This window comes from Scophthalmus maximus, chromosome 22 (genome assembly GCF_022379125.1).
Source record: "Scophthalmus maximus strain ysfricsl-2021 chromosome 22, ASM2237912v1, whole genome shotgun sequence".
In the NCBI taxonomy this organism is placed as follows: domain Eukaryota; kingdom Metazoa; phylum Chordata; class Actinopteri; order Pleuronectiformes; family Scophthalmidae; genus Scophthalmus; species Scophthalmus maximus.
The window spans coordinates 14,651,458-14,667,500 of record NC_061536.1 but is presented as its reverse complement, the minus strand read 5'-3'; the positions used below and the strand labels follow the sequence as shown (position 1 = coordinate 14,667,500).

The 16,043-nt window shown below is 48.3% G+C and overlaps 1 protein-coding gene across 1 annotated transcript in view; it reads left to right on the top strand.

Moving 5' to 3' along the window:
* LOC118291634 (ectonucleotide pyrophosphatase/phosphodiesterase family member 2) overlaps window positions 1–16,031 on the top strand; it is a 17,820-nt gene extending 1,789 nt beyond the window's left edge. Inside the window, exons 2-25 of the mRNA XM_035619961.2 lie at window positions 288–393; window positions 1,583–1,732; window positions 2,204–2,329; window positions 2,602–2,662; window positions 2,886–2,983; window positions 3,256–3,335; window positions 3,533–3,652; window positions 4,054–4,121; window positions 5,219–5,284; window positions 5,802–5,874; window positions 5,976–6,084; window positions 6,172–6,297; window positions 6,391–6,422; window positions 6,512–6,639; window positions 6,824–6,902; window positions 7,063–7,150; window positions 7,433–7,602; window positions 7,714–7,774; window positions 7,931–8,070; window positions 8,673–8,814; window positions 9,227–9,304; window positions 10,645–10,777; window positions 11,211–11,364; window positions 15,265–16,031. Coding sequence (XP_035475854.2) covers window positions 288–393; window positions 1,583–1,732; window positions 2,204–2,329; window positions 2,602–2,662; window positions 2,886–2,983; window positions 3,256–3,335; window positions 3,533–3,652; window positions 4,054–4,121; window positions 5,219–5,284; window positions 5,802–5,874; window positions 5,976–6,084; window positions 6,172–6,297; window positions 6,391–6,422; window positions 6,512–6,639; window positions 6,824–6,902; window positions 7,063–7,150; window positions 7,433–7,602; window positions 7,714–7,774; window positions 7,931–8,070; window positions 8,673–8,814; window positions 9,227–9,304; window positions 10,645–10,777; window positions 11,211–11,364; window positions 15,265–15,435 — 2,559 coding nt within the window. The 3' untranslated portion in view covers window positions 15,436–16,031. The remainder of the gene's footprint in view (window positions 1–287; window positions 394–1,582; window positions 1,733–2,203; window positions 2,330–2,601; window positions 2,663–2,885; window positions 2,984–3,255; window positions 3,336–3,532; window positions 3,653–4,053; window positions 4,122–5,218; window positions 5,285–5,801; window positions 5,875–5,975; window positions 6,085–6,171; window positions 6,298–6,390; window positions 6,423–6,511; window positions 6,640–6,823; window positions 6,903–7,062; window positions 7,151–7,432; window positions 7,603–7,713; window positions 7,775–7,930; window positions 8,071–8,672; window positions 8,815–9,226; window positions 9,305–10,644; window positions 10,778–11,210; window positions 11,365–15,264) is intronic.
* Window positions 16,032–16,043: the final 12 nt, after the last annotated feature.

The following is a 16,043-nucleotide window of genomic DNA, read 5'->3' as shown; positions in this document are numbered from 1 at the left end:
TCACACCACGCTCGACCTCGGCTCCTCCGGGGTCGCCATTCCTGGGCTCGGCCCGTTGACCTCCGACCCCACTTTGGTGAGACGGGAAACACGAATGTGTCCCCGCCGGCGCCGGAGGAAACTCGCTCCTAGTTTGGTCAACGAGGCGGCGGCAGTGAAGGGCCCTTGAGCTGGAGTGGCTCCTGACCTCTGACCTTCCTGAGTGGAAAGTGGACGGCGTGGGAGTCAAAAAAACTAACCTGTGTGTGTGTGTGTGTGTGTGTGTGTGTGTGTGTGTGTGTCGGCAGGTAGTGGTCGTGATCTGCCTGTGGGGAAGTGATGTCAGCAGAGCGTATGTGTTTCAAGCGAGCCGACCGGCCGAGGGCGGAGACAACCCACCGCCCCACACCAAAGGTGAGACACTCACAGAGACAGACAGAGAAAGAGACGGACGGACGGAGAGAGAGACAGACAGACAGACAGACAGAGAGACAGACAGACAGACAGACAGACAGAGAAAGAGACAGACAGACAGACAGACAGAGAGACAGAGAGAGAGACGGACAGACAGACAGACAGACAGAGAGAGAGACGGACAGACAGACAGACAGACAGACAGACAGACAGACAGACAGACAGAGAGACAGACAGACAGAGAGAGAGACGGACAGACAGACAGACAGACAGACAGACAGACAGACAGACAGACAGAGAGACAGACAGAGAAAGAGACAGACAGACAGACAGACAGACAGACAGAGAGAGAGACGGACAGACAGACAGACAGACAGACAGACAGACAGACAGAGAGACAGACAGACAGACAGACAGAGAGACAGACAGACAGACAGACAGAGAAAGAGACAGACGGACGGAGAAAGAGACAGACAGACAGAGAGAGAGACAGACAGAGAGACAGACAGAGAGACAGACAGACAGAGAAAGAGACGGACAGAAAACAATAATTAGAGCTACATTGGCTCATTGATCAGTTATCATCTACTAACTTAATCGCCAACTATTTTGATAATGGATTAATCAGTTCAAGTAGTTTTAATGGGAAGAGAAGGTCACAATCCTCTGATTTCATCTTCTTCCATGTGAAGATCTTCTGGTTTCTCTGCTCCTCTGTGACAGTGAACTGAAGATCTTTGGTGTGTCGACAAAACAAAACATCATGTCGAGGTTTTGGGAAACACGATTGACATTTTTCGCTATGAACCAAACAACTCATCGATTGATCGAGAAAATAATCAACAGATTAATCGATCATGAAAATAATAACAACATTGTTCTGGTTTTAGTTTTAGTCAGTTTACGACAAATTGCAGAGACTTGAGAATCTTTTACTGTGTGAACGTTATTTCATCATCGCGTGACATTAGAGCATTAAAAGGTGTACTCTCGTGGTGCATTCAAGGACGCTCGGGCATTTGAGAGATAATATAATGCTGCAAAATTGGTAAAAGACGATAATTAAGCAATAAAATAACATAACTGTTTCCCAAATGATTCCACTTGTGACTTGGAAATATTATCTTTGATAAAACAGTGAGACGAATGAGGCTTCTGTGTTGTGTGAACGCGACTCTCGCCCCTGCAGTCATCTCCGAGTGGGTCAGCTCGGCGGGCTCCTGTAAGGGCCGCTGCTTCGAGCTGGACGAGGCCAAACCTCCGGGATGCCGATGTGACAACCTGTGTAAAACCTACTATAGCTGCTGCTCCGACTTCGACGAGCACTGCCTGAAGACGGGTGAGTTTCTTTTGTGAATCACAACATCTGGGAAGCAGAGGATTTAAAAGTGATCGCTGAACGTTTCACAGCAGGACAAAAGTCTCATTTTGAAGACTATGAGGTCACTTTAAGAAAGTACTGTGTGTGTGTGTAAGTACGCAGCAGTACTGCAGTATCTCCAGCTCGCTCTCTGCCTTCGCTGATGCTCATCCAGACCTCGGCTGTGGTGAAGAAAAGAGCCAAACCGCAGCTTCATCTTGAAAACATTAAGTGGAACAACAGTGGGACATTCTCCAAAACCCAAAAGTCACCAAATGATTGTTTTTCTTTTCTTTCCTTGTTAGTGGATAATTCGTACCAGGCCTCGGGAGGTTGAATCCACTCACTTGTTCATTGTTTGAATCCATTCGAGGTGTTTCCACGTTGTTGGTGAATATATATATATATATAAAACTAAAGCTCCCTCCCTCCCTCCCTGCCGTGTGGCAGCGGGGGGATTCGAGTGTTCCCAGGAACGCTGTGGCGAGGAGAGGAACGACGACCACGCCTGCCACTGCTCCGACGGCTGCCTGGAGAGAGGAGACTGCTGCTCCAACTACAAGTCGCTGTGCCGAGGTACTGAACCGCGTCACTCCGACGTCCTCCGCCCACACCTGGACTCCGCCACCGGTGCATTGAAAACTGACAGATGCATCCAGAGAATAAATGACATGGAACGTCTGTCATGGACGTGGTGAACTTTAAAGACTTGGTATCGGATCACTACATGGATTCGTGTCGTCTGCATTATCTGAGGCCTTTAGAAGAATGAATAGACGATGAATAGAAGACGATGACTGTGGATGAGAGGCGGTGGTGATGACTGTGTCCTCTTGTTTCCTCCTGAGGTGAGACTTCATGGGTGCAGGACGACTGCGAGGAGATCAAGAGCGCTGAATGTCCTGCAGGGTGAGTCCGACGCAGTCCGACACGTCTCCAGTGCCCGCACGCCGTATCTCACACCGTCGCAGACATCAGTCCGCTAATTTGACAATTTTTGGCGTAGCTTCTAACGGTACATTCAGGCGACCGTGTCGTTACTTCCTGACTCCTGAGAGACACATTGTCTTGATCTGAGTCCTTTTCCAGATCAGAGTTTCCACTGGTGACTTGTGCGTTTCCTCCTCTCCAGCTTCATCCGTCCTCCCCTCATCATGCTCTCTGTCGACGGATTCAGAGCCTCCTACTTGAAGAAGAGCAAATCTGTCATCCCCAACATACACAAGCTCAGTAAGTCATTGTATTTGATTTCCTGGTTTTGAGAGACGCGCCAGCGACAGACGCTACGACTCGGAGGTTCGGGCCTCGTGGTTGGCGCTTCGCTCTGTGGGCTCGAGCCCCAACCAGTGTACTACTTAGCTTCTACTAAAGTTAGCATGCTAACAGCTAGCCCGGACCGCCTCGGCCTCTGAAGGTCTTGGCAGGCGACCGTCACCCCCGTCGGTTCCAGTAGCTCCTTCAAAATCTTCTGTTGAGTTTAAATACTTTAACTTTCCCGTCAGGGTCGTGTGGTACGTCTGCGCCCTACATGCGACCAGTCTACCCGTCAAAGACCTTCCCAAACTTATACACGCTGGCCACAGTAAGTGATCCTATCTGTCTGTATGGTGTACAGTAAAGCAGGCCTGTTAATGTGTACTCCCACGTTTGTAGGCTAAGTAAACACACGTGTTTGCCAACAGCCGTGTTCAGAATGTCCTTACGGCCTGTTCACGTTGTGACCCTGCCGCAGATAAATGTGTGTAGTGACTTGTTTTCTTCTGTGGGGTCTCTCTGCAGGGTCTCTACCCAGAGTCACATGGGATCGTGGGCAACACCATGCACGACCCGGTGTTTAACGCCACCTTCAGCCTGCGCACAAGAGAGAAACTGAACCACCGCTGGTGGGGCGGACAGCCGGTGAGTCAACGCCACATTGGAATTGGAATCGGTTCAAACTCGCAGGCTGATTAAATAAACCCGAGCGCCAGGAGATCTGTGAGCAGTCGGCCACTGCACAGCGCATCACCGCGTGAGGTTGTTCGACATCGTGCAGCTCACAGTTACGAGTTCTGGTGTCGACGTCCAGTGAGAGAAACCGGATTCTTTTAGCCTAGCTTAGCACAAACCCCAGAAGTAGGGGAAACTGCTCGGAGTCCTTCTCGACAATGTCCGGGATTAGAAATGAACTTCGGACCTTCGGAGTGTTCGCTCGTGTTTTCTCTTCATCAGGTTTATTTAGCTGTGTAGTACGTTGTCAGTCCTACGGATATGAACCACATCATAATCCTGATTAATAACCTCTTTCCTCTGTGTTTCAGATATGGATCACGGCCGAGGAACAAGGAGTGAAAGCAGGCACTTTCTTCTGGCCTTGGTACTTAAGTTGGTACTGGAATATTTTTCCATAGCTTCTGACACTGAACGCAGCACTGAACCGGTTACCTGCCAAACCCCAGAGACGGACGGGTCGAGGTCAATTGTAGTTTCGTGAGGAGGCAAATGATGGGACTTATTGTGTGCTTATGTCGCCAACGTTGTGGTCAAACACACTGTTCTGGGTTGTTCCATGCAGCCTGGGATGTGACATGGTTCGAGTACGTCGTAATTCGCACATGCGGTTTAAGTACCTGAGGCCTTTTGGTTCACATTTCGCGAGCCCCTGACTACAGCTCGACTTGTGAACGGTAAGGCCTACTCATATGGTAGACGCTAGCAAACAAAATGTCGCTGGCAGGGGAGGCGGGCACCTCGGGAAGTCACATGTGCAATGTAAACCGTACACACGTTACTCTGATGTCACCTCCCGGGCTCCGTACCGTACAGACAGAAATGTGACGGTGCCTCCACACCAAGCGCGCCGCTAGCTAATTTTTCCCGCACAATGAGGTCACATACAAAGTCAATGCAAAGACATTCGCTTGACGTCCGCGTCCGACAGAGAAAGGGCGGATATTCTCGGGTGGTGATTCCTCGCGTGAGTAAGTTTAAATTATCCAGCGGCCAAACTCGCGTGAGTAACGTAACGGCAAATTAGCTTTGTGTTTGGTGTGAACGCAGCGTGCGAAGTCTGATCGACACAAAAGTGAAAGGAGTTATAATTGTTTATTGAACTTTAGCCTAACAGATTGGAACGGGTAAATGGAAGTTGATAATTGTTGGGGTCCACAAAAGGTGCGAGACGTGTTTCCCAGTCGCTTGAGCGTCGCTCCATGCAACATTTACATGGAGCGACGTGAATGTAAATGACCTCATGAGCACGAGGGCCGGAGACGCCTCCTGAGACCGAGGGACAAAGGAACAATCCTCCCTCACACTCGGCTGCTGACGGAGCAGCGGATCCTCTCGGACAGATCTACACTATGAACATGTGAAACCAGTATCAGTATGAAGAAGACTTTGTGATAACAGATGCTGTGTGTTGTTCATGTCATGTATTCTATATTCCTGCGACGTCCTCATCTCTGGCCATGTTCTTGTTTCCAGGGTGATTCCTCTGGAGAGGAGGATCCTGACCATCCTGCGGTGGCTTCATCTGCCGGATGACGAGAGGTGAACACGCCGTCTTTTCACCTGGATGTAAACATTTGTTTTGAACTTTCAGATCATTTTCTTTCGGGTTTGAAACGTTGAAAAACCTCAATCTTTGTCACTTCATCCCCGAATATCAGCAACAAGTTTCTTCTTCTTCTTTTGAACACAATATTTTGTGTGAACGCAGCGTTTGATCCTCTTCGGGTTCTGAAGCCGCTTCTCCCAACTCGTCTCTTCACGTTATTCGTGCAGCTGCACATTTTCGAATGAATGTCTCTAATCAAGTTTCCTGCTGACGCACAAAACATTTTACAACATATATGAAGAACCTGAACTTTACGGTTCGTGAGAACTGGGCTGAGAGTGTTGCTGGTAGAAGCCGCGGTCAGCGGAGGGTGAAGTGTGTGTGGCCGTGAGGCCGGGGCCTCGGGTGGTGATGAGGTGATCTGAGGTGAACCGACGGACCTTTATCTTGTTTACTAATGACGTGACCTCAGAAAGAGATTCAAATGTCTCTCTCTCTCTCTGTCCTCAGGCCGTACGTCTACGCCGTCCACTCGGAGCAGCCCGACACCTACGGACATCGCCTGGGGCCGCTCAGCAGCGAGGTGAGTGTGTGTGTGTGTGTGGAGGCAGGACGGACGGACGGACGGACGGACGCAGGATTCATGTCCGTCATCGTTGTTTGATTCTTTCTCCTCATATTTAGCTGGACAACCCCCTGAGGGAGCTCGACAACATCATCGGTCAGCTGATGAGCGGCCTGAAGCAGATGAACCTGCATCGCTGCGTCAACGTCATCATCGTAGGAGACCACGGTGCGACCTCGCCCGCCCCTCTGGAAGACGGGACGTACAAGTAAAAGACCCAAAAATAAATTTGCTTCCATCTTGTCCGTGTGTCAGGGATGGAGGAGGCTCACTGCGACCGGACCGAGTTCCTCAGCAGCTACCCGCTCAACATCGACGAGATCACGCTGATCCCCGGCTCGCTGGGCCGGATACGACCCCGCGACCCCAAGTCCACCACATGTAAGGACGGGCCGCCTCCTGCCGGAGACCTTTTCTTTGTCCCAATGTAAATGTCTTCCCGGTAACAGGATGTTGTCTGTGTGCTTTTTTCAGATGACCCCAAAGTAGTTGTGGCTAACCTCACCGTAAGTACAAGGAACATTCGTCTCTTCTTCGTACGGTCCGGAGCCGCGAGGTTCACGTCGTTCAACGTCGGGGCGATTTGTCGTTTCAGTGCAAAATGCCGTCTCAGCACTTCAAGCCGTACCTGAAGCAGCATTTACCCAAGAGGCTTCACTACGCCAACAACCGCCGGATCGAGGACGTCCACCTGCTGATGGAGAGGAAGTGGCACATCGCCAGGTAGCTCTAACACTTGGTGTTAAATATAATGCTGTACATACTGTACCAATCCTTATGAATCAGATCCCACGTTTCACATCACGAGCGACGTGTCCACACGATAAACGCTCCAGAAATCCAAAGAATCATTGTGTCCCCTCGTTCTCTGCAACATTGACAACTGATGTACAAACGCGCGTTTCAGGAAAATGCCAGAGAAACTGAGGACTCGATGTGGTTTCTTTGGCGACCACGGCTTCGACAACAAGATCACCAGCATGAGGGTAAAGTCTGGTTACATCTGCTTTCTAATTGAAGTTTCCATGTGGAGTTGGTGATCATTTGGAGCAAAGAGAAATAAGTTGGTTTTCTTCTATGTCTCGTGCGATCAGCTGATTGGATTCAAGAGTTCAGAAAAGTTCACACTTTTCTTTTCGTGCGTAGACGATCTTCATGGGCCACGGGCCGAGCTTCAAGTTCCAGAAGAGCGTTCCAGAGTTCGATAACATCGAGTTATACAACGTCATGTGTGGTGAGGATACCTTCGTTTGAAGTTTTCTTTCAGTGGACGTGAAGTCGAACTGCGCCAGAACAGAAAACACGGTGGAACATTCGCGTGTGTCTCTGTTGAGTTGGATTCGTTTTAAGAAGATTCGCGGTGAAGAAAACGTACATCTCGATGTTTATGTGCACATAAATATACGACATGTCTCTTAGACGCAGCTTTAGGTCATAAAACAGTTTTATTGTTTCCAGCTACAAAAAAGGAGTCGTAATAGAAAACGTGTTTCATCTAAATAGTGTTTTTTTTCAGACCTGCTCGGACTGAAGCCGGCGCCGAACAACGGGACCCACGGCAGCCTGAACGACATGCTGAAGGAGCCGCCGCACCGGCCCAGCATGCCGGAGGAGGTGACGCCGCCGGCGCCCGACGCCGCGGTCGCCACGCCGACGGACGACCTGGGCTGCAGCTGCGACGACGAGGTCAGTCGGTCGACGGAGGGGGCGGCGACGTCACAAAGGACGGTTTCTCTCGTGGGGACGTTTAATCACACTGGCGACGCTGTTTCACCTGTGATTTGTTTTCTGTTGCAGAACAAAGTGGAGGAGACGATCGAAGCTTTCAGTCCGGCAGCGGATGGAATCTACAGCTACAGTGAGTTTATTTCCCATCTACGGATTTTTTGTAAACGGTAAATACCGACGTCTGTAGCAACGGGACGAGTGGACACATTGACCTCCAAATGATTTCAGAAGCCATTCTGATTGTGTGTGTGTGTGTGTGTGTGTGTGTGTGTGTGTGTGTGTGCAGACAGCACCCATCTGCCATTCGGCCGCCCGGCGGTGATGTTCGACGCTCGGTACAGTTTGCTCCATCACGTGGAGTTCATCAGCGGATACAGCGAAGAGCTGCTCGCGCCTCTGTGGACGTCGTACACGCTGCCACGACAGGTGAACACACACTCGTTTTCAAAAACTCGTTATCCAAATCAAATCAAACACCACGAACGTGTCCAGACGAGCTCTTTCCCCTCACGCGGTTCATGTCGACTTCCTCCACATTCCCGACGTCCAGTCTCTCCCTCCGGGCGTTGGGTCGTAAAGGTCAAACTTGTTGTTGTTGTTGTTGTTTCCTGCTGTGAGGGAAAAAAGTGTGTTTGTGTCGGTGCAGCAGAACATGACGGAGCTACAGGAGCATGAGGACAACACCAACCGACACACACCGGCTCTGTGTTGACAGGAACATGTTTACAAGATGGAGCTGTTCACACACACACACACACACACACACACACACACACACACACACACACACACACACACACTCACACACACACCGAACACACACACATATATTCTCACACACACACTCTCACACACACACACACACACACACACACACACACACACACACACACACACACACACACACACACACACACACACTCACACACACACACATTGTTTTATTTCAACACCAATGTTTTGCAGAAAAGCGTTTCACCTGCGAGATCTTTGTGTTTGACCGTGTCTGCCGGCGTTCGTCTACTCAGGAGGACGTGACTCCGGTGCCGGAGGTCTCCGCCGGTGGTCCGTGCGTCCGGGTCGACCCCAGAGTGTCGTCGGAGCACAGTCAGAGCTGCACCGCCTACGGCCACAACAGCCACCTCACCCACGGCTTCCTGTTCCCCCCAGGTAAAACACACGGAGACGATGCAGTTGATCAAATATTCCACCAGAGGTCACTGTAGAGTCATCAAATCTCATCTTCAACGTCTGGTCTGCGGAGCCCTGGAAGGGAGGAACATGGACGGCTAAAGATGTAATATCTTTATATTTGCGGCCAATCTCAAAAAGTAAAACTCGATGGACCTCTCCCACCAGTGTGTGAGCGCTTCGTCGCTCGGTCTGGTTTGTTCTCTCTTCCAAGGCGCCGTACGATTACTGGACTGTTCTTGGTTTGCAGGTGTTTTCTTTCCTTCGGTGTTTGGACGTGTGAAAGCAGCTGATGATGATAATAATATTTATAACAATAATATAATATTTAATATTATAAATATTGAATAATAAGTATCTAAGTGTCTGTTGTTGTTGTTGTTGTTGACAGAGCTGGCCTCGTCTCCCGAGTCCAGATACGACGCGTCGCTCATCACCAACACCGTTCCCATGTTTCCCGCCTTCAAGAGTGAGTCACGACATCTTCAACTCAAAAGACCCAAACTGGACTGAAACATAAGATTGGAGCTGATACTCTTGCGAGTCCTTCAAGCCTCAAGCAGAGTTTGCATTTGGTTTTCATTTATTCGTGCAACGTGTCAAGAAAAACACAAGGGGGTGAACGAGTTCTGCTAATTGCAGCTGGCAAGTTGCAATATTTGGTGAAACGGGCCCAGATACGAACTTCGTGGCTCTGAGCTGGAAACGATTCAAACATCTGAATTACATTTTTTTCACTTACTCTTGAATCTCGTTGGAGCTCCAATGAATATGAAAATATCTCCACGTTACAGATTTGGTCAAAATGACCTAAAACACCTTAAAATGCAACAAACTCCCCCAAAAAAGTGGTGATATTCTAAGTCGTTTGTGTTTTTACCTCCTTTTCTTGCCTTTATAGATAAATAGAGTCAAAGAGCAGACGGTTGATGAGTGTTAGTCGTGGGCTCAGATGACTTCTTAAAAAGACTAAAGGGGAATGGAGTGTGTGATGGTGAGAAGCTACAACAAGGTTTCCGTGGGATCCAGCTGTGACACATGGGACAAAGGACAGAGACGTGGTGATGTCATGTCTGAGCCAGGACGAGCTAATACCCATTGTTTCTGCAGAGAGAGACAGAGCTTAGCTGTGTGTGAATCAGTCACCCACACTCACAATTAATCATTGTTGGATAAATGCAGGTTTCTGCAGAAAAGTCTGGTTCCATCAGGATTGAGGAGGACACATCCTGAGTCTCATGGTTCTCATTATTTTCGTCGTCATCCAGACACTTTCCAGACTCCGGGGTTCAGGAGGTCAAGTTGAAAAAGTAAAATAAGAGGCAGCATATTGGCACAAAGTTGAGGATGGACATGAACATTCACACGGCAGCCATGTTCCTCGGACGTTATTCGCTCAAATTCTCTGATCCACAGATTAATGTTGTCCTGCTGCGATCGAGTCTATAGGTCATATGAACACAGAGAGACTGACAAACTGTTTCTCATTTCACTTCTCCTCAACTAAAATTCAAAGTTCACGAGCTACAATTAGTTAGATCAGGGATAATGTTCAGAGAAAACTATATTATATCTGGCTGAGATCACAATATGGTGGTAATTACCTTATCGGATTACCTCTGGCTTGTGATGCACCCTGCAGGCGTTGACACCTGCGTTGACTTGTGGCTTTCCTGATCCAGACACAGATATCATCCCAATAATACGAGTAAGATGGGGGCGATGAGTGAAGGAGGTTTTCATCACAAAGCTCAGCATTTCCTTTGTTTTGCAGCTTCTCACCGCTTACTGTTTTTCTTCTGCATGCAGGAATGTGGAGTTACCTACAGGGGACGCTGCTGAGACGCTACGCCGAGGAGCACGACGGCATCAACGTCCTCGCCGGGCCCGTCTTCGACTACGACCACGACGGACTCCGCGACACCGCAGAGAAGATAAGAGAGTAAGGGTCAGCCAGGTCAGACGCACCCTACGGAGTAGGTTCCAGGGTTAGGATTGATGGTTTGTATCACATAAGAACAATAGACGGTTCCGCAGATTTTTCCACGCTAGTAGAGGTCGAGAGGGAACATATCAAGGTTGATACTTCTGAAAGACCGTAAAAGTGAGAAATAAAATCCTAAAATCAATACGAAATGTAACGGGGGTCAAGTAGGGAGGTCTGAGCCCGGGGGTGAGGTGGTCGTGTCTCTTGCTTCTGGTTATAAACCGAGCAGCCGCATCTTGTATTAGTTGAAGACGTCGGAGGAGAATAAATATCTATATGTCATAAAAAAGAGATTTTGGAGATTGCCAGAGGACTGAACAACTTTCTGAGGTTTGAGTCGAATATTACCCCCGAGATTTCAGACAGTCGGCCTCCCGCCTCTGTCCAGGTTCTCGGCCGACGCGCCGCCCGTCCCCACCCACTTCTACACGGTGGTGACGAGCTGCGAGGGGCTGAACCAGACGCTGGACGAGTGTGACGGCGCGATGAAGGTGTTTGCCTTCCTGCTCCCCAACAGACCGGACAACACTGAAGCCTGCAATGTAAGTTCTTACCCTTTACCAGCAGGGGGCAGCGCTGCCCCGGCCACTGCATGTGTTGATTCAGTCTAACAGGAGGACGGGCAGCGGAGAGTACATGAAGTACTTAGGTACTATTTGAATAATGTGAGAGCTGCAGCTGCTTTACAGTTCAAGATTTTAAAATAAAAAACAAAACATTCAAACTATTCTTAATTGTGAAGCGATTAAACCAAGTTCATCTTTATAATTTAAGCTTAAATCCACTATTCAATTATATAATCATCAAAAAAAATGAATAAGCAGCTGATTTTAGCGTCTGAGCTTGTGAAGTTTTTCATGGTTTATTAAATCGCAACAAATGAACTGAATGACTGTTGGTCGGAGAAAACAAGACGTCACTATGAACGTTTGTGTAATATATATGGAATTGTTTTTTTACAGTGTAGTATTAGTACTCTTATTTAAGTAGAATATATTTCCGTACTTTTTCTACCTTCTGACGTAATTCAAGGTCAAACTGTGGGAAAAATTCCTACTGGCACAAACACCATAACAATATATAATGATATATTTTATCTAATATTTTGACATCACGAGTGAATCGGTGGATGATTTATTCACTGGTCAGTTTTCTATGCGCCGTAAGAATATTTGAGACTTTTTGAATCACTGTTCTTTAAGAATCAAGATGCATCCATTCTGACAATCACATTTAAATCAGCTGATTCCCCTCGGGTTCATGTGGTAACACCGAATCTTCCGCTCCGTCGTGTTTGGTGTCAGACGTGTCATATCCTCATGACTCTCTTGGGTTACTTGGACCTTTTTGGGGGCAATACTTTTTATTTTTAAAATCACCTCGATGTTTCTGACGCGGTGACATCGTCGTCAGCTGACACACGCCACTTAGAATAACAGAGGTCATGACTGTGAATCACAGGGTGACGGCGGCTGCAGTGAGTCATCGGTGGGCTTCCGTTAATCTCCCAAACGGTCACGGTTATCTGCAAGATGAACATGGGGGTCTAAGTGGCCACGACCAAAAAAGGAAAATTATTGTAGGAAAAGAATCAAACAACTGAACTGGATTTGTGTTTAGAAATGTATCCAAGCCACCGTGAGGTCACCCACTGGTGTGTGAGCTCCAGTCGAACCTCAAGTTACCATTTTTGGCCCGAGAGCTCGTCCACTGCGAACGGCACCCATTGGACGTAGCAGCTGTCGGAGACTCGAAACTAGCGATTGAACCATAAACTCCTCTCCTGAAAGGCTCATATATTCGCCGAGTTGGTCGGTGCTCTTGTGGAAAATGTGTCGGCAGCATCAATGATGAGTCATGAGGTTCCTCTCTTCCATGACGGACTTCTCCGTCAGGAGGAACTCCCTGTTTGTTTAGTCCGAGATTTGATTGATACGTTCTGAACTGTTGTCTCCGCTGCGCCATGAACCGAGAAGAGGTCAAAGTAGGTTTCCAGGCGACCGTTCCGTCGGTAAGCAGCCGGGAGACGTTGGCATGTTCTCTGTCTGCTGAGGTAAACCTTGAGTTGCTGTGCTTGTACCGACACAGTACTTATGGACTGTGAAGCGTTCGCTGGTTCCCAACCAGGACACGTGTGCGTCAACATCCTCGACCGCATGACCAAGATGTTGGCCACAACAAGCACTAATTGGTTTTCCCAGAATATCAAACCAGGCTTTTCTTCTTTTTAAAGTCCAAACAGAGTCTTTGTCCCTCGTGCGAAGCGAGAAAGTTGTTTACATCTTTGGCTCTTGTCTCCTTGAGTGCAGCTGACTGACTCTTTGAACGGAGCGTCGGCGCCTCGCGTTGCCACGACAAAAGGAGCAGACGTGTGGAAATCTCCCAAACACTCAGGCCGGAGGGCTGCAGGCGTGGCTCGCCCTGATCTCCCTCCCAAACTCTTGACGGCGATCAGTCGTCGGGTAAAAGAGTCAGAATCTGGAAAACTGAAATGACACACACAACTAGATTTATTTTAGATACGGGTTCCTCTCTCTCACCACCGCAGGGTGGGAATGTTCCAACCCCGCCGCCGCCGCAGCCCTCAGACAATATGAGGAACTTCTGATAAAGGAAGTGGCTCATGAGTCCGAAGGAAGTGAGAAGTCATCGAGGAGCAAATGCCACGTCTATCCCAGGTCTCTGGCCCGAGGTGAGCCGAGGCGCCGACCAGAAGAACTCGGGGCCCGTGTTTCCCCTCTGTCTGGATGTGGTCAACTCCCTGGCTGCTCTCGGTTTCACGAGCGGAGAATTCTCTCTCTGCAACCTCTGCTATTAAAGAAGCCTGAATGACTCTCGTGGAGGTCTTAAGATTATACATGGAAGAAGAGAACCCGTCTACGCAGGATTCCCCACGAGCTCCATTAACATGAATCCATTCATGATAAATATTTGATGCCATGTAATCATTTAACAGTACTGATAGGTAAGAAAATGGAACCGACCCTTTAAAAGCAGATGATTCTTCAGTTTTACACATCATAAAACTTTTGTAAAGTAGAATAATGTCATAGGTTTGGTCTCACAGATTCACTGTGCTACTAAATATGTCATTTTTGACTCCCTGTGAAATCAGTTGAAAATATCAAAGAGTTGAAAGAAAGTTGGCGGCAAATATTTACTTAACATGGAAATTAAGCTTTTTATTACTCATCTTAAAATTATTTCTTTATCTTTATTTTATTTTCCTGTTAATTTCCCTTTGTGTTTCCAAGTGATAACGGCACATGAGAACTTTCCATGACATAAAGAAACTAGGGAAGCCGGTGTCAGTCGGAGAGTTTAATATTAGTTCAGTTAAATCACTGTACGTCTGTGGGATCCGGAGCATGACGTATGATGTAATTAAAGGTCATGTTTCCAGACACAGTTGCAGCACAGAACTGGCCTGAGACTAAAAACAGAAACACTTTGGGTGAATCCCCACTGTGGGTGTGTCTGTGGGCGGTGAATGACTTTTGGGAACGCTGTTGTTTGACCTACTCCAGCTTTTGTTCAAGGACCTTTGACGGGGAATCATGTCATCGTAGATCGTAGATCGTAGATCGTAGATCATGTCATAGTTCATCAATGACCCCAGGCACCATGAGTGAGGTGTGTCCTCTGTTGTGTTGTGGAGTTGGAAAACCCGTAGGTGTGTTTGTGTTTGTCTCATTTAATCTTTTGAGATCCATCACATCGCCTCCTTTGACCTGCCTCTCACGGCAGCTCCGTGTGTTTTCCTGCACCAAGGTGAACAGTCAGTGGGAGGGCACCGGCCTTTCATCAGCGTGGCTTCTTTTCAATTTCCAGGGGCCTTTCCACCGCAGACGGTATCTCAAACCCCGCAGGGTCATGGCAACACTGAGGGCGTCGCCCCGGCATGTTGCTGGAGCGAATGACGCCTCTCTAGACGTCAGACCTTATCGATCTGATCTCAGTGCTTCATTATTGGCAATGGAGCCCGGCTTAGCCAGAACTACAAATCAGTGAAATACTAATGAAGTTTGTGATTCATTGACAGAATGTGTCGGATATTAGAATGAATTATTCACCTGAGGACCTGGATCTTTTCAAGATGCGTCTTCACTATTATTCATTTATCAGCGTTTGTGCGCTGGCGGCGTCTCACATGTTAAATCTAGTTCATGAGGTGGACGACCTCCGTGTGAGTCTCATGTTTCTACGTCCTGTTGAATAGTTGTTGAACTAAACGTCCAGAACACGTCGCGTTCACGTGGAATTTTCAGACGCTGCCGGAAACAGGAAATGGAATCAGCGGTGCGCCGCCATAAAGTGTCCCCTGTCGGTCGCTCGGTTGGTTGCGGTTTTTGAAACTTTAACCACCAGATGGCGCCAGAAAATTACACCGATTACACTCTGGGTAAGGTTAACACACCACTTCCTGCCTGTGTCCCCCGCAGAGCGCCGACGACGAGTCGCAGTGGGTCGAGGACCTGCTGAAGCTCCACACGGCGCGAGTCCGGGACGTGGAGATCCTGACGGGCCTGGACCTGTACCGGTCCACCAACCTCACCTACACCAGCACGCTGAGCCTCAAGACGCGCCTGCACACCTTCGAGAGCGACGACTAGACGCACACTCGCAGGCAGACACACACACACACACACACACACACACACACACACACACACACACAGGACGTAGCCGTTCTATAGAAGTCCTGCGGTTTCTCGCGGGACGGCCCAGCACATCGTTTGTTCCACTCCGGAAGGAAACTGCCGGGAAGGTTGCTTGGAAAAGGGGGAGCACTTTTTTTTTGTGTGTGTTGATTTGAGAAGAAGTTGTAGCCTGAAGATTAAAAACAGGAATATTTAGTAGCAGCCATAAAATCTGAGAGAAAGAATACGCTAGCACGGGAAACGACGCAGGACGGAGGACTTTCATAAATACAGTATACACACGGTACAGCACATCCTCATCCTCCTGCAGCTCCATGACTGTACGTGATGTACACTTCATATTCCCACTGACCATCCATTGCATGTGGTAGAATTAAAATGAAAAAAAAGAAAAGATGACCGTGTCCTTTCTAACTTTTGGAACTCCTAGTTTTCTAACGGATCATTGTGACGACTTCACCTCCATGTTCACGCTGTGTTAATAAGAAGACGACAACTGAAGCCTGAGAAGTTGATGAAATTAATCTACAATAAAAAACGTGAAAGTCTGCAGCAGCTAT